At 51.0% G+C, this 23,024-nt stretch overlaps 1 protein-coding gene across 3 annotated transcripts in view; it reads right to left on the bottom strand.

Annotated features, from left to right (window-relative positions):
- Nucleotides 1–23,024, bottom strand: part of NIPAL3 (NIPA-like domain containing 3) — a 41,412-nt gene that overhangs the window by 14,931 nt on the left and 3,457 nt on the right. For 2 of the 3 annotated variants that reach the window (XM_014546895.1, XM_014546896.1), the window contains exons 2-8: nt 22,668–23,004; nt 14,737–14,805; nt 13,963–14,134; nt 11,504–11,563; nt 9,445–9,590; nt 5,506–5,602; nt 1,073–1,208 (exon numbers count right to left, since the gene is read on the bottom strand). In XM_014546895.1, coding sequence (XP_014402381.1) covers nt 1,073–1,208; nt 5,506–5,602; nt 9,445–9,590; nt 11,504–11,563; nt 13,963–14,134; nt 14,737–14,805; nt 22,668–22,760 — 773 coding nt within the window. In that variant the 5' untranslated portion in view covers nt 22,761–23,004. The remainder of the gene's footprint in view (nt 1–1,072; nt 1,209–5,505; nt 5,603–9,444; nt 9,591–11,503; nt 11,564–13,962; nt 14,135–14,736; nt 14,806–22,667; nt 23,005–23,024) is intronic. The other variant, XM_005875191.2, reaches the window with a different exon arrangement.

Consider the following 23,024-nt stretch of genomic DNA (forward strand, 5'->3'; position numbering starts at 1 on the left):
TGAGAAGCTCCCAGAGGTGGGCGGGGCATCCGATCCGTCCTTGTAACCCCTGGAGCGCTGGGCACAGAGCCCGGCACTTGGCAGGGCCTCAGCGGTGAGGACCAGACTCGTTGCAGTCGGACGAAGAACAGAAACAATGGACATAGGAATAGGAATACTGACCATCAGAGCTGATACGCAAGGGACGTTATCCTCGGTGGTGAGAGCTCCCTGTGATTCTCTCAGGTAGGGATTGTTACTCTCATTTGCAGACAGAGAATCTGCATCTTAGGGAAGCTGAGGGGTAAGGGCTGTGGGCTGGGAGCAGGGTGCCTGGGTTCAAACCTCAGCTCCACCACTTCCTGGCCTTTTAACCTCGGCCTTGACTGTATCATCTGCCGGAATGGGGTGTTGTGGGATGAAATGAATTCACGTGGAATCAGTGAGAGTAGAGCTGGCTTGCCCTGGACATTAGTCATTCCCACAATCCCTCGAGGCCACGCCGGTGGACAGGGAGCCAGGCCGCTGGAGAAGCAGCCTCACGCGTCACACTGAAACCCGCACAGCTCACCCTCCTGCCCACACAGCATGGTCAGCTTCCTGCCAGGCCCACGCGGGGCACCAGGCTCAGATGTAAACAAGGCCCAGGCTGCCCTCAGCCCGGATGCTTTTGACTTAATTCTTGTGCTTAGAGAGGGAAGCGACCACCTCGCTCTTCCACTTGGGAAGCTTTGGGGGCGATTTCTTGAGGACAGGAAATGACAACCTCGTGTTGTTCACCTAGTGGACAAATGGGTGCCTCACGGGCACGGCACAGCCCGAGTCCCTGACACGGACGCCTGCCTGGGAGCATGCATTTCTCACAGTTTGAGGCAGAGGGCCAAACACATCCACTCCAGGCTTTGTCTTTGAAGCCACAGAGCCCCGTCCGCAGGACAGCTCAGCGAATTAGCAGCCCCCGCTCTCCCCACAGCAGGTGCCAAGCCCTGGCGGAGGCTGCATCCGAATGCTCTGCCTTCCCTACAGCTTCAGAAACAACGTAATGAGGCCCAGAAAATGGAAGAGCCACAGAGGAAAAGAACACGCAACTCACGCGGCTTGATAGATGGCCGTGGCCACCATGCACACGAACATCACGTAGAAGATGGGGTAGTCGAGCTGCAGGTTCCCCTGGATGGACAAGACGAGCATTCCGGCCACGGCCTTCACCGTCACCACCGTCATGGAGCCTGCAGGGGGAGCACAGGCATGCTGGGGCCTCAGGAACACAGAGGGGGGCAGACCCTGACAGTCAGTTTGTAACCCCAAAGGGCTTGTGAAAAGGATGGAGGGAACCCGGGCACGGCCAACCCAGGGATTCCCGTGGTGAGAAGACGCTGTCTGTCCCGGATCGCAGGGACTTCTCCCGGGAGCTGCCTGCTGTCTGTGCTGCTACATCAAAGAAGCGAGGAAAGTACAGTGGGGCCTTGACTTACGAGTGTCCCGACTAACGAGTTTTTCGAGATACGAGCCGTCTCTCGACCGATTTTTTGCTTTGAGTTGCGAGCTAAAATTCGGGTTACGAGCCAGCTTCGGATACCCCACCGCTAGTTGGCACAGCGAACGTCACAGTGAACGCCACAACATCAGCCCAGCATCACGTGTCTCACTTTTGATTTGACATACGAGTAATCTGAGTTACAAGCTCCGTCACGGAACGAATTAAACACGTAAGTCAAGGCCCCACTGACATACGAGTAATTTGAGTTACGAGCTCCGTCACAGAATGAATTAAACTCGTAAGTCAAGGCCCCACTGTAAAGCCTTGACAAGTATTTCCAAGCATTGCTTCTACACCCCTAAGAGCAATGAGTTCAGGTCTCTGTGTCTGGAACACAGTGGAAGGCCCGAACCATCTTTGAATGGATAAATGAACTTTCTTCCTCCTTGTCTGTGTGTGTGGAAGGGCCTGCACGGGCCTCGCACACAGTAGGCCCTCAGTGCATATGGCTGACTGGGTGAGTGAGAAGCTCCCAGAGGTGGGCGGGGCATCCGATCCATCCTTGTAACCCTAGGAGCGCTGGGCACAGAGCCGGCACTTGGCAGGGCCTCAGTGGTGAGGACCAGACTCGTTGCAGTCGGATGAAGAACAGAAACAATGGACATAGGAATAGGAATACTGATATGCAAGGGACGTTATCCTCGGTGGTGAGAGCTCCCTGTGATTCTCTCAGGTAGGAAGAAAAACATGTCATGTGTAAAGAGTTCTTTTTAAAAACATGTCTTTGGACAAAGGTCCCCCAATGTTTCAAAACCGTACCCCCAATGTGTATGCACATGCTTTTCCAATATACATGTGTTTATTGTTCTACAATGATAGTCATGCAACACTGTGAATATGTATGTACATTATGAAACGCTTATACGCGTGTACATTATGAAACGTGTAGGAAATACCACTGAAAAGGTGGAGATAAGGATAAATTCTAATATGTTCTTCTCCCAGCCCTGGGGGACCCCTCGCTCACCTCATCACGGAGACCATTGCTGGTGCAGAAATGACTCCTAAGGGGAACCTGTCAGGGCCCCCGGCGAAAGCAGGAGGTAAAAGAAACCTCCCCCAACTAGGGTACAAATGGAGGCCCTTATTCTGGCCGAGATGCTCTGCCTTCCTAGCTGCCTCAGCTTCTGCTCATCCTGCCTTCTCCTGCCCATCGCACACGTGGCTTCTGGGCCCCTCGGTCCACAGACTGGTTTTCAAACACCCCAGCCAGTTACGACAGCCTTCACCAGGCTGCCCTTGTGGGGCAGAAGGGGACAGAGGAGAGTGGCCGATGGGCCTCAGGACCTTCTGGGCTTCCTACTCAGCAGGAGAAAACGTTCTGGGGCCACGACCTTCCGATCCACGTTTAAAACAAAGTCCTCAAGAGATGGACCACCGACACACGTTATAACACGGATGGACCCCTAACACATCATGCTCAGTGAAAGAAGCCAGTCACGAAAAGCTGCACAGTGTATGACTCCATTTCTATGGTTCACCCGGAAAGCCAAGTCCGTAGACAGAAGGGGAGCCAGAGGTCAGCCAGGGGCTGGGAGGAGGAGGAGGGGATGGGACTGACGCTAATGGGTCAGGGCGTCTTTGGGAAATGTTTGAAAAAGTTTGAAATGTGATTACGACAGTTGCATAACTCTGTGAATACACGAAAAGCCACTGAATCGTGTACTTTAAACAGGTGAACTTTATGGTGTGTGAATCATATCTCAATAAGACTGTTTTTAGAAAAATCAAAATAATCAACCCTGTCTTGTGGTGGCACCTCTGTGTGTCCCTGGAGTGGGGGCCCGCCACGGGAAAGACAGAAGCGAAACAACAGGTGTGGGCACTTGTGCTTGTCTCACTGAGTCGCCCCCCAGATCTGGGTGCTCTCTTACGCCCAGTGTCAGAGGACAGTGCGGCTTCATCAGGGCGAGTGACGGGGAGGAGCAGCAGGGTTTCCCCACCCCCTCCTTCCCCGGGAAGCACAGGTTCCGCCCCCTCCCCTCACCCCTCTGCCCCCCAGATCTGGGTGCTCTCTTACGCCCAGTGTCAGATCAGGGGACAGTGCGGCTTCATCAGGGAGAGTGACGGGGAGGAGCAGCGGGGTTTCCCCACCCCCTCCTTCCCCGGGAAGCACAGGTATTTATCAAAGCTCCAGTGAGTGACCACACACTGTGCGGGTTAGCGCCTGCCCCAAGCTGATGTAGGAACTGCGTCCCCCGTGGCACCCGTCCCTCTAAGACAGTGGTTGGCAAACTGCGGCTCGAGAGCCCCACGCGGCTCTTTGGGCCCTTTGGAGTGGGGGCCCGCCACGGGAAAGACAGAAGCGAAACAACAGGTGTGGGCACTTGTGCTTGTCTCACTGAGTCGCCCCCCAGATCTGGGTGCTCTCTTACGCCCAGTGTCAGAGGACAGTGCGGCTTCATCAGGGCGAGTGACGGGGAGGAGCAGCAGGGTTTCCCCACCCCCTCCTTCCCCGGGAAGCACAGGTATTTATCAAAGCCCCAGTGAGTGACCAAACACAGTGCGGGTTAGCGCCTTGCCCCGAGCTGATGTAGGAATCGCTTCTCCCATGGCACCGGGCCCTCTAAGATAGCGGTTCTCAACCTGTGGGTCGCGACCCCTTCCAGTGAGTGACCACACACTGTGCGGGTTAGCGCCTGCCCCAAGCTGATGTAGGAACTGCGTCCCCCGTGGCACCCGTCCCTCTAAGACAGTGGTTGGCAAACTGCGGCTCGAGAGCCACACGCGGCTCTTTGGCCCCTTGAGTATGGCCACGAAGTTTCAATCGCACTGTACGTGCGTGCCCGCACGTGGTATTTTGTGGAAGAGCCACACTCAAGGGGCCGCAGTTTGCCGACCACTGCTCTAAGAGGAAAGAAAAAAGAGAGCAAAATCAGTTCTTGCCTTTGAACCCACAAGTACTTCCTAAGCTCTGAGTGGTTTTGCGAGGCCCCTTCAGGACTCAGTGGTTGAAACCTGCCCCACCTCTGACCTCTGTGCAGTAACCTCCCAACCCTCCTGACGCTTGTCTTCTGATACTGGTGCAATGAACCCAGTTATTAATTAACAGGAAGGGAGCAAAGGGAAGGCCGAATACCACAGGCCTTCATTTGTGCAGCCTGGCCAGGAAGCGGCAGGTGAACGCTGCCCAGGTCCATTCCCCGCCGACCACCGGGAGAAGGGCCTGGACAGGGCGAGAATGGACACACGCCCAGGAAAGGCTGGGTGACATAGGGAAGGTGCTTGTCTGTCAGCCACACCCGGGAACAGGTCACTGGCCAGAGGAGGCGTGGCCACTACAAGTGTGGGAAGATTTGAGAAATTTAAACTCCTAAACAAAGGAGTTCACGTTCTTGTGCGCTTGACTCCCGGGCTGAGGCAGGTGGGAAGGGCCTTACGCTCCTGCATTCGCCCCCGAGGTCACACCATGCGGACCCCACACAATGGGACTGATGGGCTGCAACCAGCCTGGTGCTGAACGGACCCAGCTCAGAACGGAAGCTCTGGACCCTGGCTCTGCGTCTGGCTCTGCTGAAGCCCAGCTGCACATCTTCCAGGACCGGAAGAAGGGAAGCGGGACTTTAGGAACCGAGGGATGCAATTCCACGCAAACAAAGCTTTCTACCACATCTCATCCCCCCCGTGGGGGCCTCCAGATATGCTCATTCCAGCGGAACCCCAAGAACCCCACTCCCACCAGCAACGGAGAAAGACCATCCACGCATTTCTTCTATAACATGCAGTTGTCACCCCCAAATGGATTTGTCCCCTTGTTTACTGCCATTTCCTCTTCAGGATGGAGGCACCGCAGGACTGGTCTGTCCTGTGCAGCACTGTAGCCAGTTTGCAGCACCATCCCGGGCACTTAGGAGCCTCGGTACCTGAACAAGAACGCGGGACGCAGCCAGCGATGTGATGGAACACACAGGAACTGCCTCCGGCCAGCAGGGACCTCCTGGCACTCCTTGGTGACGGCAAAACTCAATGCCCAGACCCCCACTCACCGAGTAATGCCACCAAGAGCAGAATCACCACGATGTTGTTGACGTTCTTCTCCTTGTAGAAGTACAGCAGCAAGCAGAACAGAATGATCTCCACCAGCTACGGGAAGCAGCAAGAGGGGGTCAGCAGGGGCCACGGGGACAGGCAAGACCAGGAGGCCCTGGGGGGCTGGGCTGGGGGTTATGCTGCTGATTTCATGAGTCACAGACCCTCAGGGTCGAAAGGGCATTGAAACACCCAGCATTCCCCGAACGACTGACGGGAAGGCGGGGACGCTGAGTGACTCTCGAATCCCTGGACGACACTGAGGAGTGTGCTTCATGGCTGAGCTTGGAGGGTGAGGGGCTGGCCCCACAGCCTCCCTGTCTTGGATGGGCAAGAGTCATCAGGCTGAGATGGTCTCCGCCCACTTTGCTGCTACATGGGTCACCCCACTAAAACTGGAGGTCGGTCAAAGGGGGATGCTTGCTCACGGAGAAGAGCTCTCTGGTGCAGTGGACAAGTATATACGCCCCTGGCCCCCTAGACAAGCCTCCAATGTGTGCGGATCAGTAGGGTAGAAAGAAGAGGACACCAGCCCAGCCAGCGTGGCTCAGTGTTTGAACATCGACCTATGAACCAGGAGGTCAGGGCACATGCCCCTGTTGCGGGCTCGATCCCCAGTAGGGAGCGTGCAGGAGGCAGCCAATCAATGATGCTCTCTCATCACTTTTGTTTCTATCTCTCTCCCTCTCCCTTCCTCTCTGAAATCAATAAACACATATTTTTAAAAATATATATTTTATTGATTTTTCACAGAGAGGAAGGGAGAGGGAGAGGGATACAGAGTTAGAAACATCGATGAGAAACATCAATTCAGCTGCCTCTTGCACGCCCCCTACTGGGGATGTGCCCACAACCCAGGTACATGCCCTGGACCGGAATCGAACCTGGGACCCTTCAGTCCGCAGGCCGACGCTCTATCCGCTGAGCCAAACCGGTTAGGGCTAGATTTTAAAAGAAAAGAAAAGAAAGAAGAGGACACGAGTCAGGGAGGCCCCGGTTTGACCTGGGATCTGCTTCTGAACTAGCGGTGTGACCTTGGGCAAGTCACTTCTCTAAACCTCAGTTACCTTCTCTGTGAAATAGGGATGATAATTCTTATCTTACATGGTAGTGTCGCAGGTTCCCTTAATGAACACATAAATAAGCCAGAGACCACTCTCACCATTTTATTTATACTCAAGTAATTAAATTGACACCATAATTCTATGAAGTAGAATTATGGTACAGTCACCACCCCAAGCTTGTAAATGGCAGAGCCGGGATTTGAACCTGGACAGTCTAACTTAAAGTCTGGCTCCAGGGCCCACGTGCTGTACTGCTAGGCTACACTCCCCGAGGCCAGGAGGCCACAATGTCTGGCATTTAGTAGACTGTTACTATGAGACAATGGCAAATCTAAAGCTTGACAAGTTCCCTCATCTTGGATTAACAACTTGTCCTTTCTACTCCTCAAAGGCTCGGACATTGGGCAATAGTTCCCCAAGAAGGAAAGCCAGCCCCTGCACCCGGCAAAACTAAAGCAGAACAATCCGACAATGGCTCGGCTCCATTTGCCTACCCCAACCTCCTACCGGAGTTTATTTATTATAAAAACCGATGCAGATACATTAATGGGCATTTTGAAGAGAAAAAATTTTAGAAAATTCCTCATAATGAGAGACCGCAAAACACAGCTGTTCTCATTTTCCTGTTTCTTCCTGTTTTTGTCACAGTGAATACATATTTTACCTACTTGTCATCACAGTCAACGCACAGTTTTGTACCGGGCTGCTTTTGGTTACCATCAACAATGTTCATGTTTTATGAAGTTGTCATAATTAGCTATAATGGCTGCAGAACAGCCCATCCAGCAGATGGAGAGAGTTATTGAGCATTCCCAGCCATTGTGCGTGCATGCAGGGGGGCCCATTTTTCGGCCATTCTTCCCGAAGCCTAGATGCAAGCTGGAACGGCACGTGGCGTTGTCTCGTGAGAGGGCTGTGCATGAGTGGGTGCCTCTGGGCAGACCAGGAGTTCTGTGGGCATGTCTCATGTATTGTTTTTTAACCCACAGTGTCTGGCACCTAACAGACTCTCAGAAATATTTATTGATTTGATTTGGCTGCATCTCTCTAGCTGGCAGCGCCGTCTCGGTCACAAGGAAAGAAGATCAGCTGAACCGTCCCTGGGCATCGTGTTCCTCTCCCAACAAGCAGCCCAGGGCCAGCGACTCCGCCGTTTAGAGAAGGAGACAGGGCTTCCGGTTCAGTGACTGGGCCGAGGCCACACCGCCAGACATTGTGGCCTCCTGGCCTCAGGCAGCGTAGCCTAGCAGTATAGCACATGGGCCCTGGAGCCAGACTGTGAGCTAGACTGTCCAGGTTCAAATCCTGGCTCTGCCACTTATAAGCTTGGGGTGGTGACCGTACCATAATGCTACGTCATAGAGTTATGGTGTCAATTTAATTACTTGAGTATAAGTGGATTCGAGCCTGTGTTGAGGGTAAACTTTTTCCTACACAGGTGGGTCTTCGGCTCTGTCCTGCAGGTAACTAACTGCTGGGGCTGGCCCGCAGGGAGGTGACACAGCCCCGTCTTGGGGGTATCTTTCTCCTGTCCTGTGGGAAAGCTGAGGAAAAGGGGTGCGCGGAGACCTCCGGAGCGGTCCCAGGCTGCCCACCTCAGGAGGGCACAGTCAACACTGGCGTTGGCAGCCATGGCGGAGGACGGTGGCACCGAGGCCAGGCAGGCCTGGCTTTGAGTCCAGCTCCGCTCTCATGGGACTCAGAGCAAGTCAGCTACCCTCCCTGAGCTCCGGTTTTCTCATCCAGAAAATGGAGAGAAAAACACTTACTTTGCAGGGCTGTTGAGAGAACCTGAGATGACACACAGAGCCAGGCCGGGGGCAGGAACACACCAGCAGCTTTGGCAAACACCTTGAATGTTTTCCTCGACTAGTTTATTTGCAGACCTAACATGGGATGTAACTGGGCCGAGAGAGGCCTGAGCTCTGGCTGGGCGTTCAGGGGACAACGTTTTCACCTAACACGGGATGTAACTGGGCCGAGAGAGGACTGAGCTCTGGCTGGGCGTTCAGGGGACAACGTTTTCAGTGTCTGCCGTGTTTCTATCAGCTTCTACCAGCTGCCCAGTGATACTGGGCAAAAATAAGTAAATAACATGTGATAACTGTTAACATTTTTAACTTTTCTTCTTACCATAAAAGTGTGAAATGCTCCCTGTAGAAATTCTGGATGATACATAAAGATGAAGACAAAATAAAACTCAGTCATAATTCTATCTCCTCAAGACAACTACGGATGGAACTTGTTTTTGCATCTAGTCTTTTATAGATACACTAGAGGCCCAGTCCACGGATTCGTGCACCAGTGGGGTCCCTCGGCCTGGCCTGCGGGGATTGGGCCGAAACCGGCTCTCCGACATTCTCTGAGGGGTCCCAGATTGCAAGAGGGCAGTTCTCGGGTGACACACCCCAGAATCGGGCTCCCTCCTCTCTGGTTCCAGGTGTGTCACCCAAGAACCACAGCTGCCAAGTCACCGCAGATTGGCAGCTCCTGCGTTGAGCGTCTGCCCCCTGGTGGTCAGTGCGTGTGATAGCTACCGGTTGGACAGTTGAACGATAGGACAGTCGCTTAGGCTTTTATATATATAGATTAGGTGTGCATACCCACAAATACCTCTGAAGAATAAAGTTACCACACTCCATATGCAGTTTTAAACATTCCCCAGGACCTCAGCGAAGAAAGCATCTCCCTGTGGACCGTGTACCCTCTTCAGTGCTGTGGAATACGTCACGATTCACATGAACACCCTAATGCTGGGCACTAAGGCTTCTGGTTTCTAAGACGCAATCCCCCCGCCCAGTGTTTCAGGTGGAAGGACCAGGCTTCTCTTACCATGTACAAGAGAAAAGGCCAGCTCACGAGGTGCCTGGTGATGTTCTCGCCCGTCATCTTCTCGTGGCTGTTGGGTGCGAATGTCACCAGCAGGTAGGTGCCCACAATGGCCAAACCGCAGCCGACAAAGGACAAGACGTAGCGCCCTGCGGGGAAGGGGAGGCTGTCAAGGGCTCACAGCAGGCACAGGCCCCGGCCAGGGTGTGCTTCTGGGGCAGCACAGCTGACCTGTTGTAGTTTATACTGTTGGGTTTTCTTTATTTAAAAAAGAGATGATCTTTTTTTTTTTTTTAATGAGGTGTAGCATGCATACAAAAAAGGGCTTGATGGGGCTGGCTGGTGTGGCTCAGTGGATAGAGCATCGGCCTGTGTACTGAAGGGTTGCAGGTTGATCCCTGGCCCCACGTCAGAGCTCGTGCGGGAGGCAACCGATCGATGTATCTCTCTTACATCGATGTTTCTCTCTTTCTCTCTCCCTCGCCCCTCATTTCCTTCCACTCTCTCTATCAATGGAAAAATGTCCTCTGTGAGGATTAACACCCCCAAAATGCTCAACGAATTCTTACAAAGTGAGCACACCCATATAACCAGCACCCAGATCCAAAAGGGAACCTTCACAGGACCCCCAAATCCTCACGTGTGCCCCCTCCCAATCACTGGACCCCACCCCCAGGGTAACACTTTGACTTCTACCAGCACTGAGAGTGCCTGGTTTGTTCTTTACCTAAATGGGTTCATACGGTATATTCTCTTGTGTCTGTGCTCACACCAGATGAAGCCTGTGAGCTTCATCTCTATTGTATGTGTAGCGCTACTTCCTTCGCTCTCCGGTCCACTGTGTGAATAGGACACAGTGTGTCCATTCTACTGTTGATGGGCATTTAAGGTGCCACCATCATGTCACTCCTGAACTCCTTAGCACAGCTTATAAGGCTGGACATCATCCAGTCCTCCAGGCCTCCTTGCTCTCATGTCCTCCTTCCCACTTTACTCATCACTCTCCACCACTGGCCTCACCGATACTGGACACACCAAGCTTTCTCCTACCCCAGGGCCTTTGTACCTGCTGCTCCCTCTACACGGAACACGCTGCTCACAAACTTGGCATAGTAGTCTCCTTAGTATCACTTTAGGTTTGGGCTGAAAATTCTCCTCTTCAGAGAATCTAACCCTGACCAGTCTAGGTAACGTGTTCCCATGTTCCCAGGGCCTACCAAGAAGCATACGATTTAGAAATATTTTGTTTATTTAGTTGTTCACTTGTTTATTGTATGCCCTCCCCACCAACACACACACACACACACACACACACACACACACACACACACACACAGACTATAATCTCCATCCACACAGGAACCCTGTCTGTCCTACTGCTGTATCCCTGGCCCCTGCAACAGAGTGTGGCACTTAGTAGGTGTCTTAGGGGAACACGTCTTCCCCACTCCCCGGGTTTCCTGTGGGGGGAACTCCACTGGACAGACACTTCAGTCTCTTGCCTCATTGTCTGCATTTCTCAACTGAGTGGGGCCAATCTATCAAAAGAATTTATGCCCCGAGGTTTTGAGGTTTCTTGTTCCATCCTTTTCTGCCCCAGACTGTGTGAGGCTGTAATTCTGGGGAGGTGTTCTGTTCTGCAAACCCAAATGTCTTCTTGGGAGACCGGCCCAGGGTCTAGTTGGGACACAGGGAGGACGTCCATTTGGCGGCACCCCTACGCTGCATGCTCTGATTTAGCGTTTGTTGGTGATAAAGCGCACCAGCTGATCTCCGGTGTCTGCCCTCCGTGTTTACGTCCCGCTGCTTTAGAACGCAGGGAGGGAACGAGGGTGCCTTTCCTCTGGCTTCCTAAAATCCCAACAGCAGGTGCTCAATCAACACTGATTTTTGAATGGTTTGGGAGCCACTGATGAAAAACCCAGCTCTCCCGATGAGAGTGGAATATAGACCCACACCGGGCGCAGGGAACAGACAGCCTCTAAACTGCCGAGAGCTGGCGTTAAAACGAGGAAAAGACAAGCACAACATTAGGAACAGGGGCTCCAATCGGTGCACTTACTCAGGAAGTCTTTAGGTTTCCACTTTTCCTTGATGAATATGATTCCTATGATGGCGCTCGCTAAAACAGACAGACAGACAGAAAGCACAGGGAAAAGAGAATGAGGTGCCATCCGTCAGTCACAAGGAGTCCCTTCGCCCATGCCCACGGGGTTGGCTCATCTGCGTGCGTTGGAGCCTGGTACTTCCTGTCCTCTCACGCATGCTCCCAAGAGCTCAGCCCCTGCTGGTCTCCCTGTGGGTCTCTCTCGGAAAGGGAGGCTCCTCTCTGGGCCTTCCTGAGGATTTCCTACATGCCCAGGAGCACTGTGTGTTGAGTACTTGCTGGGCGACAGGCAATTGACTACAGTTATTTCTGGTACGTTCACCCTTTGAGGTGGGTGCTGCTGTTATTCCCATTTGAAAAACGAGGACACTGAGAGAGGTGAAGACCCACGCAAGGTCATGAAGCTGGTAGGCACAGGCTAGCCTCGAACCCAGGACCACGGACGGCCAGGGCTCTGGCTCCTTGTACTGCAGTGTCTACTGCTGACATTTTCACCTGGATCTTGTTTCTCCCTGACTTGCTGCACGGAAGATGCACTCAAACTTCTGTGACTGCCCTAAAGGGTGGGTCTCAGGTCCCTACTCTATGACATTTTTCCAGGTCGGGGCAGGGGGTGCGGAGGGGGAACCTCCAATGGACAGGCCCTTCTGTCTCTTGCCCCATTGTCTGCATTTCTCAACGGAGTGGGGCCAATCTATCAAAAGAATTTACACACTGAGGTTTGGTTCTTTGTCCTTCCTTTTCTGTCCCAGACTAAGTGAGGCTGCCATTCTGGGGGAGTGTTCTGTTCTGCAAACCCAAATGTTTTCTGGGAGACTGGCCCAAGGTCTAGTTGGGAAATGAGAAGACAGTCCTTTTGGCTGCACCCCTAAGCTGCATGCTCTAATTGAGCTTTTATTAGTAAAAAAGCATAACTTCTGATCTGTATCTGACTCCGTGCTTATGTCCCGCTGTTTTAGAACGCAGTGAAGGAAAGGGGGTGCTGGATCCGGCTTGCAGCAGCTGCGGTTGCTACATATTCAGGAAACCATGGGTAGCTTGAAAACAGCCACAGTAGGCATGTTTACACCATGTAAATCAGAAACACTACAAATCAGGTCTTCCTTTGCTCCCTCCCGCTTTCTGTCCCTTCCCTCCTTCCTCCTGCCTCTTCCTCCTCTTCGTTCACTCTCCCTCTCAGTGGCTTTATCAGCACACCACTGAAAATACCCCCTTCTCCTAGCAATAGGGGCAAATCAACAAGATAATACGTGGAAATCACCTGTCACATGGTAAATGCTCAAAAACTGGACTATAATTATTATTAAAGTACTTGGAACAGTGACTCATAAGTACTAAGTATCCGTAAATGGTGGTTATTGTTATTTTTAAAATTATGTCTCACTGGGTGACTTGAGAAGCTGTAAGAACCTCTTAATTTTCAGTGGCTGCTACCTGAAGGCCCATCATTATAATTCAGCCCCTCGTTTTGAAGAATTTGATTATTTCATCTTTATTAAAATTCAAAGACTAATATTTAATGCATTTGATCACTCAGCCACGCACTCCTCACTGTGAATGAAGTTCTGAAAGCCCTTTGGCAAGGTCAGCCATGGGCAGAGGACAAATCTAAATAACTGTAGGGGCTGGGCAGACACACAGATGTAGGAAGTGGGTCAGACGTAAGACAATAGGAAAAGGTTCGGGCTATGGCCCACAACCTGCCTCAACTAAAGGCATTCAAACTATATTTTTAAAAGATACTGTGTGGGTGGCCAGTGTACCAAGCCTGGTCAAGAAAATGAGGGTCTTATCATAGGATCAGCAAAAGCAAACAGGTTTCCACTCCTTTGCCAGTTCTTGGTAATTGGCAGTGGCTGCCTGACTCTGAGAATGCTGAGGGCCCATCGAGGCTCACCAGGAAGGAATGCCATGATGGATGCATGATGTCTGTGCTCTGTAAGGGCTTAGATTATCTTGACGGTGTTGGGATGAATAGGTTAAGTGTATCTTCCTTCTGAAGTGGAAATAAAAAGCAGTCTAGGGGACATCTATAATAATGTCAACAACTTAAAAAAAAAGCAATGCTGATAAACTTTCTGAATCTTAAAACAGATTCTGGAGGCAGAGAGTCTAGTTCATATACCAGCCCTGTTCCTCACGGACTGTATGATTTGGGGGAAGTAACTTCATTCTGTGCCTCGGTTTCCTCGTCTGTAAAATGGGGATAATAACAGTATCTCCCGCAAAAGGCTGCCAAGCGGGTTAGAAGAATTAATACCCATAAAGGAGGGCAGGGCCCGGTGTGAATGAAGCCCTTTTAAGCGCTAGCTGTTATTATGCAAGCAAAAGCTGGTACGCTTAACAGGTATCATTGATCCTGGTGGTCACACAAGCAATTGAGTCCCAGGGAGGGATGGGGAGGCTGGTCTTACCTATCACAGAGACTGCGCTGAGGGGCACGATCAGTGAGAGAGGAGCGAAGGCGTAGGAGGCAAACACGCCCAGCTCGCCCAGCAGCAACAGGAACAGGCCCAGCCACCATGTCTTGGTCTTGAAATAGGCCCGGGGGTCCTTGGTGCCTGCCAGCCGGATGTGGCAGTACTTCTAGAACAGTAAGTAAAGCAGTAGCGATCTGAGTACTAAATTGTTATTCAAAGACAGTAGTTTCCAAACTGCCCGGGAAGCCTTAACAATTCAATACATGAGCCTCAGCTTCAGAGCAGGTGTGGGTGGAGCCTGGGAATGTGCGTTTCTAACACGTCACAGCGTGTGCAGTCTGGGGCGGGAGCCACGGGCTAGGCACCCCCACTTTAGCCACCCCTACTTTAGCCTGGCCTCAGGCTGGCCCTCTCCCTCTGACTGCAATGCCCGAGGGTCCCCATGTCCGGGTGCCTGCTCAGCTGCACTCTCTTCTGTAGGAGGGTGGGCAGCTCTGCTGGGCAGCCCTGTGGGTATCAGCGGACCCTGCCTTCCCTCGGGTGGGTACTTGGGCCAAGGAAGGCCAGTATCCCTAGTTCTGGAAATGTGAACGTGGGGCGCAGAAACCAAGGCAGTGACTAAGGAAAGACCACAGGGTATTGTCCCAGGCCCATCCCAGGGATGGAGTGGGCAACTTCCCCCAGAGTGGAGGCAGCTGGGCCGGCACCAGACACCCTGGCTTATCGGCTGCATCTCTGCCCCAGCCAGTGCTGGTGACTGACACTCACCTGGAGGTTAAGTGCAATGCTGACCACAAGGTGCCCGAAGATGGCCAGGAGGGCGCCGATCAGGTTTTCCTATGAGGAAAGTTCACAGAAACAGATGAAGTTGGGCCGAAGCTCAGGGGCCCCAGGACCCATTTCCCAGCGGTTTGAACAGGTTCTCAACACTTCTAGATAAAAACCGGAACTTGGAACAGAACGGATAGTAAACTCCCATTCTAGCAATCAGTAGTATTTGTCTTGAGTACTGAAAGAACAGTCCCATTCTTCTCATTCAAATATTCATTCCTAGAGCAGTATTATTTTTTACTTAATAATTACTATAAAACATTATGTTGCATTAATCAATGGTATCAATTAAAAAACACTTCCAGGTTTTTATACCAAAGAACTTCATGCCAAAGGAACTTTTTAAAAATGAAATTTGATTACATACTCTACATTCTTTCTTGTATAGAAGTATGATAAGTGTTCATAAAATGTGTAAGTGTTAAAAGATAGACACAAATTTGTGATAAAATGCTGTGGGGAAAACAGAAGAGAAATACATATTCAAGGAGAAAAAGGAATGTTGTAACATTTCCAGCTGTTACAGAAGAGCCTTCAGAAAGCCGGTGGTCAGTGTCAAGTGGTCTTTATATTCCCTAGGCTTCATTAAGTGCAGAAGAAGTGTTTTGTTTTGTTTTTTATTTTTTAAAAAAATATGTTTTTATTGATTTCAGAGAGAGGAAGGGCAAAGGAGAGAGATAGAAACATCAATGATGCTCAACTACTGAGCCACCCAGCCAGGCTTGTTTTTTATTTTATTTTTAAAAATATATTTTTATTGATTTCAGAGAGGAAAGGAGAAAGGGGGGGGGCATCAATGATGAGAGAGAATCACTGATCCACTGCCTCCTGCATGCTCCCTACTGGAGATTGAGCCCACACCCCAGGCATGTGCCCTTGACTGGAATCGAACCTAGGACCCTTCAGTCCGCATTGAACCCAGGACCCTTCAGTCCGCAGGCCAAGGCTCTATCCACTGAGCCAAACCAGCTAAGGCCATTTTTTAAATCAGTATGTAGATGTGCCAGGAATGACATCCTTTGCAAATATTTAAGTTTATAATGGAAAGTTATAAGTTTTATTTATTTAAAATATATTTTTATTGATTTCAGAAAGGAAGGGAGAGGGAGAGAGATAGAAACATCAATGATGAGACAGAATCATTGATCGGCTGCCTCCAGCACATCCCCTACTGGGGATCGAGCCCGCAACCCAGGCATGTGCCCTTGATCGGAATCGAACCTGGGACCCTTCAGTCTGCAGGCCAATGCTCTACCCACTGAGCCAAGCCTGCCAGGGCGAAAGTTTTAAGTTTTAGATGTCAACTTGAGACAGTATAGGGACTGCGCTCAGGAGTGACAAATATACCTGGTGGCCAGAAGGAACATCGGGTATGATGACCACAAGCATGTCACCGCTCTCCACTCCCTGCTTTTAAAAACATGCAAAATTTTATCTCCCTTCTAACCACTTGCTTCTCCCTTGCTTCTACCCTGATGTGGAAAATCCCACAAGCCCCCCTTTTTCTAAAAGCCCATGTCTTCGTGCAAGCCTGCTTCGCCCCCAGCTTATAAGAAGCCAAGCAGAGCCAGCCCCGAGCCAGCTCAGGGGACCAGCCTTTCCTCTGTGCTGCCTGCCTTGTGCTCAGGAAAATGCTTAATAAAATCTGTCTGGAAATTTCTCTGGGGTCTCCTCTCGATTTCTATCTTGGGGAACCCAAGAACCCTGATGCCAGTAACCAACTAAAAGAATGTGTGAGGAGCCCTAGCCGGTTTGGCTCAGTGGGTAGAGTGTCGGCCTGTGGACTGAAGGGTCCCGGGTTCGATTCTGGCCAAGGGCACATGCCTGGGTTGCAGGCTCGATCCTCAGAGTGGGACGTGCGGGAGGCAGCCGATCAGTGATTCTCTCTCGTCATTGATGTTTCTATCTCTCTCTCCCTCTCCCTCCCTCTCTGAGGAAACACACAGTGCTTCTTCAGAAGGTCCAGTCTGAGGACCTCAAAGGCAGCCCTTCATCAAGTGCGGCTCTTAAAGATACAAAGCAGAGACCTCAACCTCCTGAGGGTCAAATAAACACCTGGTGGCCAAGCATGTGTTCCGCCCAGTCATTTAGTTCACGGTGCTAAGGAGGAGGCGGAATTGTTAAAAAGGGTTAACGAGCAGATTCTACAGGAACTGCCTCGGTCAGACAGGCGACAAAAAGACTCTGGTTCCAGCTCCAACACCTCAGAGCTGCTCGATCACCTGTACGGGGAATGAAGGAGAGCTGGACACAGCCTCCAGGACTTGGGCAAAGGCCAGAGACCTGAGCAAGGGCTGTTCAGAGGACGCTGCTGGGGTCAGGTGGCCCGGTGACATTGGCTTGCTTCAGCCTGGGTGCCTTTCTCCCTGGGGAATAACAGTGCCCCCACCTCCCGCCCAGGGTTGGTGCATGAACCTCCTCAGATAATTTGAAGACAGCACTTAGCATTAGGGTGAACCATATGAAACTGCCAATATTCAGCTGCCTTCGACCTGCCAAAGCGGCAGTTTCATATGGTTCATTCAACCGGTAGCTGCTCTATTCCTCTACCCAGAGACACCACGCTGTCCCCGCTGATGCCTCAGAGCACCAGGCTGCCTGAGCAGGTGGTGTTGACAACTCGCCAAGTGGAAGGGAAGAGATGAAGGGGGCTGCTGCGTGGCCACACGGACAAGCCAAACCTATTGCAGGGAGCGGGGAGGGGTGGAACCTAGAAATGAAAACTGCAAACCTCCCAAGGGTCAACCAAGCTAAGCAGTAAAAACGTGGTTTAAGGGTTACTATGACAACAAAGGCGGAGGTCTATGGAGCATTTACACACCTGGGCATGGCGCTAGGCCTTTCTACGCATCCCCTCCTCGGGGCCACAAACAGCCCTCTGAAGTGGGTTCTACCACGAGTCCTGTGTTTAGCACATGACGTGGAAAGGAGGCGACAGATGAGCACAGTAAGGCTCAGAGACGTACACTAACTTGCTCAAGGTGAGGACGAAGGGTTTGAAGCTGAGTCTGACTTCCAGTTTCCTGGGGATAATGACCCCTCCAGACCGAGGCTTCAACATAAATTAGGAAAAAAGTAGCCCCACCTTGTAAGTGCTACTTCCCACTAATGACACGGCAGCTGAGGGTTCTTTAAGAAGCCATGTCTGTAAGCATCGTCATCCCCACGGATAATAACTGGTTATAGGCATGTTAGTCGCAGCGAAACGTACCTAACGCCCTGTCATCCAAGCGGTTCAAAGGGCTCCAGCCACACTAATTATGCCCCAAACCCTTGTGAAGTGGCGATTGGTGCAATTTTATGAGAATTTAAAGTCAAGCAAAGAAGTGGCCTTGGGCCCAGGGGTTACAGTTGGAACACACACCTATTAGCCGCCCTCCAGTGTCTGGCCAAGGGCAGTTCAGAGTGGAGGCAACGACCAGCAGGACTCCTGACATTACGCTCCTCCTCCAAGTCTCAGAGCTTGAAAACTGTCAAGTGGGGGTGCCCAGGTCTTCGGGCTGGAGTGGGAACTTTCCCAATCCACACTGCTCCTCTCTTTGCTGAGGAACACTCCGGGTGTTCCCATGGACGTTCTTTAAAGTGTTCCTAAGTAGCCCTCACTGGTTTGGCTCAGTGGATAGAGTGGTCCCGGGTTCGATTTCAGTCAAAGGCAGGTACCTAGGTTGCAGGCTCGATCCCTGGCCCTGGTCAGGGTGCGTGTAGGAGGCAACAAATTAATGTGTTTCTCTCACATTGATGTTTCTCTCTCTGTCTGTCTCTCCCCATCCCTTCCACTCTCTCTAAAAATCAATGGGAAAATATCCTCGGGTGAGGATTAACAACAACGAAACCGTGTTCATAAGTAGACACAGGGATCTGACCCTGGAATCAGTGGCTCTGTCCCTTAGGAAAAGATGCGGCCGAAACAGTGGCGTTCCCACTGCCAGGCAGGTCTCGGGGCAGCCTCAGGTCGCCGCCTTCACCTGCGACATCTTGAGTCCTTCAGCCACAAGACCTGATGGAGAGGATTCTTCTGAGGCAACGCCTAGTTGGGTTTCAACTGAAGTGGAAGGGAGGGGTGGAGGGGAGGAGGGCCGCCCTCATTTTAAAGGCAAATACCTGGGTGGGCGGGGGGAAATCTCTGTTACCTAAGAAGGCCCAAGACTCAGCCAAAGTCACCGAGTGAGCAAGTGGCAGGGCCAGACCTGAACACAGGTCTCCTAACACTTTGGTCCCCAATAGATTACAGGTGAGGAAGTAGTGCGGCCTCCCAACTACCAGGAACCTCCTATTCAGGACATATCTAGTCCAAACCGGGATATTTTGAGAATGACGGGGGCTTTATTAATCTGCATGGACATGAGGCACAAACCAAGACTTTCGGGCACGGTATTCATAGTGCAGCCTCTGAATGGGCGTGTTATTGGCGAGGGAAGTGGGGTGAGGGCAGGCAGCTGGATTTCAGACATGGCTGCTTCTAGCCATGGCTTCAACAGACCCAAATATCAAGGGGGTGGGGAGGGCAGCAAACCAAGCCACTTCTCCCTTTGCTTCTGCTTCCTTGTGTGGACTGTGAACTTTGAATACTACCAACCTGGTCCTGCCTCTGCCACTGACACTGTGTGAACTCTCGGAGCCTCGGCTTCCCCTCTGAAAACTGGAGCTGAGCATAGCACTCCATAGGGTTGTCATGTTATAGAAACTAGAGGCCCGGTGCACAACATTTGTGCAGGGGGGGGGGCGGGGAGAAGGGTGGGTCCCTTAGCCTGGCCTGCACCCTTTAGCAGTCCGGGAGCCCTCAGGGGATGTCTGACTGCCGGCTTAGGCCCGCTCCCCCCTCCCGCGCTGCAGTCAGACATCCTTAGAGCTGCCAAAGAGGTGGGAGAGGCTCCCGCCACCTCCACTGTGCTGGCCAGCTGTCAGCCAGGCTTGTGGCTGAGCGTGGCTCCCTCTGTGGGAGTGCACTAACCACCAGGGGGCAGCTCCTGCATTGAGTGTCTGCCCCCTGGTGGTCAGTGCGCGCCATAGCGACCAGTCATTCCGCCATTTGGTCAATTTGCATATTACCCTTTTATTATATAGGATAAGGCATGTGTTGAAACATTACATGGCACATAATAAATATGAAAACAATTCTAGGTGTTACTATTAATTTTACAATTTTCATTTTCATTATTATCATTACTATTAGTAACAGTAAGGATCCTTCTGGCTCTGATATTCTCTGATCCAAGAATTGACCTTTTACCAGCTACAACTCTGAAAGGAAACAAACTGTTCCGAGAAAAGCAGCCAAAGGTTACTGAGGTATCCAGGTGGAACCTCAGCTCCAATCTCCTGCTGCAAGGACTGCTTTACATCTGCCGACACAGCCTTCATTTAGATTCCACGGTGACAAGACCACTCATCACTTGTTTAACCTGAATTCCCACAATCCCTTGGGCTTAACCTGCTAACAGTGAAGTAGAAGCATTCTGGCTTGCTCTGCGGGTTACTCACAGTCGAATACAAGAGATACGGTAGCAGTCCAGCTACCTAGGCTCTGCTACATGTGTAGCCTGGCTTCAGGCCAGCTCCTGTCGCTTACCTTCTCCAGCAGGCGAGGCACTGCCATTTTGACAATAACCAGTGCCAGGGACAGAAGGGGCTTCCCAGAGTGCTGGCATACTGCAGGCAGCAGGGAGTGGTGCATAGAACCAAAGCCCTTGGCCGTACGCAGACTCCATTCGAATCCCAGCTTTACTACACCTACTGACTGTGTGGCCTTGGGCGAGTTAATTAACCTCTCTGTACCAGTTTCCTCAAATGTAAAATGGGATTATAGTAATAGCCACCTTATGGATTTGTTTGTTTTTTAAATCATCACCCAAGGATATTTCTCTTTCTTTATTTTTAAAAAATAATTCTTTATTGTTGAAAGTATTACATATGTCCCCTTTTTTTCCTTACGGGGGTTTTGTGAAGATTAGCACAGTCCCTGTCATACAGTAAACACTCAACAGATGTTAGCTGCTGTGATGGTGAGGATGATGAGGATGATGATGATGGCTACAGTGATAGTGAATTGGCCATGGAAGTGTGGATAAAGGACCGATAGTTTCCTGCCAGGAAGACTGACAAAGGCTTCATGGAAAAGGTGATACCTGAGCTGGAGCTGGGAGCACGGGCAGGATTTCCAAAATCAGAAATGGGATGGCGCAGGTAGATCCTGTTTCCTCTGCAACGTCAGGTCACCCTCATACCCGCCCTACAGGACGGACCTAAAACTGACCTGCAGCGGAGTTACATGGCTTTCCCCGAGTTATAATGCTAGAACGTGACAGAGCTGAGAGCTGAAGCCCGGTATCTCTGGTTCTAAAGACCATGCTCAAAACACCCTGCTATATTTCTATTTTTGCACAAAATTCTGTCCCGAAGGGTAGGTACCCATGGAAATCGCCTCCTCTACCTCCCTCGTAGATGGTAAGCTCCTCCAGGAAGCGATATCTCAATAATGGACACAGCTCCCATCCCACCCAGTGCAGGCGGCCTGGATGTACAGGGTGTCCCATAAATGTATACACACTTTGAATAATTATAAAGGCAGTGTTGATTAAAATACATTTTATTCTCAAAATGTAATAGAATCTACAGACAAAGTATGTATACATTTTTTCGAGACACCCTCTACATCAGTGGTTCTCAACTTTGGCTGCACATTAGAATCACCTGGGAATCTTTTTAAAATCCCGATTTCTGGGCCTCATCCTCTGGAAATTCTGTTTCTTTGTTACTAATGTTGTGGCCTCACCCCATAACAAAGAAACAGAATTTCCGGAGGATGAGGCCCAGAAATCAGGATTTTAAAAAGATTCCCAGGTGATTCTAATGTGCAGCCAAGGTTGAGAACCACTGCTCTATATGCTCAGTTGAAATTCCTATTTGCTAAATGGAAGAAACCAAGGCCCAACTCTTCTGGGCTGAGGCACAGCCTCCACTGTCAAGGACTGGCTGCCACGCTGCCTCCTGGGTGGCTCAGCCTGTTGGTCCCCCAACAACCAGAATCCATCCCCTGTTGGGTAGGGCGGAGGGCAGGGCTGCAACTCAAGGCAAACTGCTGGCTCTTAACTTGATTTCAGAGAGAGAGAGGGAGAGGGAGAGAGAGATAAGTCCTACTTTTTTCCATAGAATCCTCTAGTAGAATACTGCCTGTGTCTACTTCTCCAGGCCTCAAAAAAATAATAATAATAAATAAATAAAGTGAACTAACCATGCCTTTTTTACAATTGAGATAAAATGGAAATTTTACCCTAATCCATAACACATCTTGTAATATCATAAAATAACAGTATTTCCTGGAGAATGGTGACCTCCTGGTTTATAGGTCAATGCTCAACCACTGAGCCAGCGAGTTTTGATACAGAAGCTCAACAGATTATGGGGCAATCATTCCAACAACAGGCTTTGCATCACCCATCAGTGACGTGGGGAAATGCTCCACAAACAAGGTTAACTGAAACAACCAAGATACAAAACCTCCTGCACAATCAGATCCCAGATTTGTAATTCGGGAAAAAGACAGGGAGCAAGTAATGCTGAAGTATGAACCCAGGTGGTGTATGAGTAATGGGATAGGTGATTTTTTTAAAGAAGTAAATCTTCGAAGTGTGACTGCATTCCTTTAAAAATATTTCTTTACCTCCGTATTGTTTTGTATTTGAATGAGCATTTCTTTTCTTTTGATTATACTTTCTTCCACGTGTGTGGAGCGCCTGCCTGTATCTGCCAGCGATAGGCACGCAGACCCTAGACATCTCCGTTAGCCAATGGATGCTGTGCTGTGTTACCTTCTTGTTAGAGAAATACACAATTCCAAAACAAAAAACAAACAAACAAAAAGCTCTTGCCTTGTAGGAGAAGGAACCCTGGCTCCCGGGGTCGGCGCTGCTCGTGGGCGGGAGCTGCTGCAGCTGCAGGGCTGCGCTGTGGGCTCGGTCCATGGTGTCTAAGCGCACATCCCGCGGGCCTGGCTCAGAAGCTGGGCTGCACTACGCGGGACCGGAGCGGTGGGCCATCGTCCCCGGCGGTGTTCACCTCCTCCCACCAGCCATCTCTGTCTCACGCCAAATCCGTCCTTCAAGACCCTTCTGGCTGATTTATAGCCTTTTCCTCATCTTCACTCAGAGACGTGCAAATTCCTGCAAGTGGACAACCAGGGATGCGTTTCCTGATTCCTGCGGTGCTCTGGGGGTTGGGAATGGGGG

Source organism: Myotis brandtii, unplaced genomic scaffold (assembly GCF_000412655.1).
Source record: "Myotis brandtii unplaced genomic scaffold, ASM41265v1 scaffold456, whole genome shotgun sequence".
Lineage (NCBI taxonomy): Eukaryota > Metazoa > Chordata > Mammalia > Chiroptera > Vespertilionidae > Myotis > Myotis brandtii.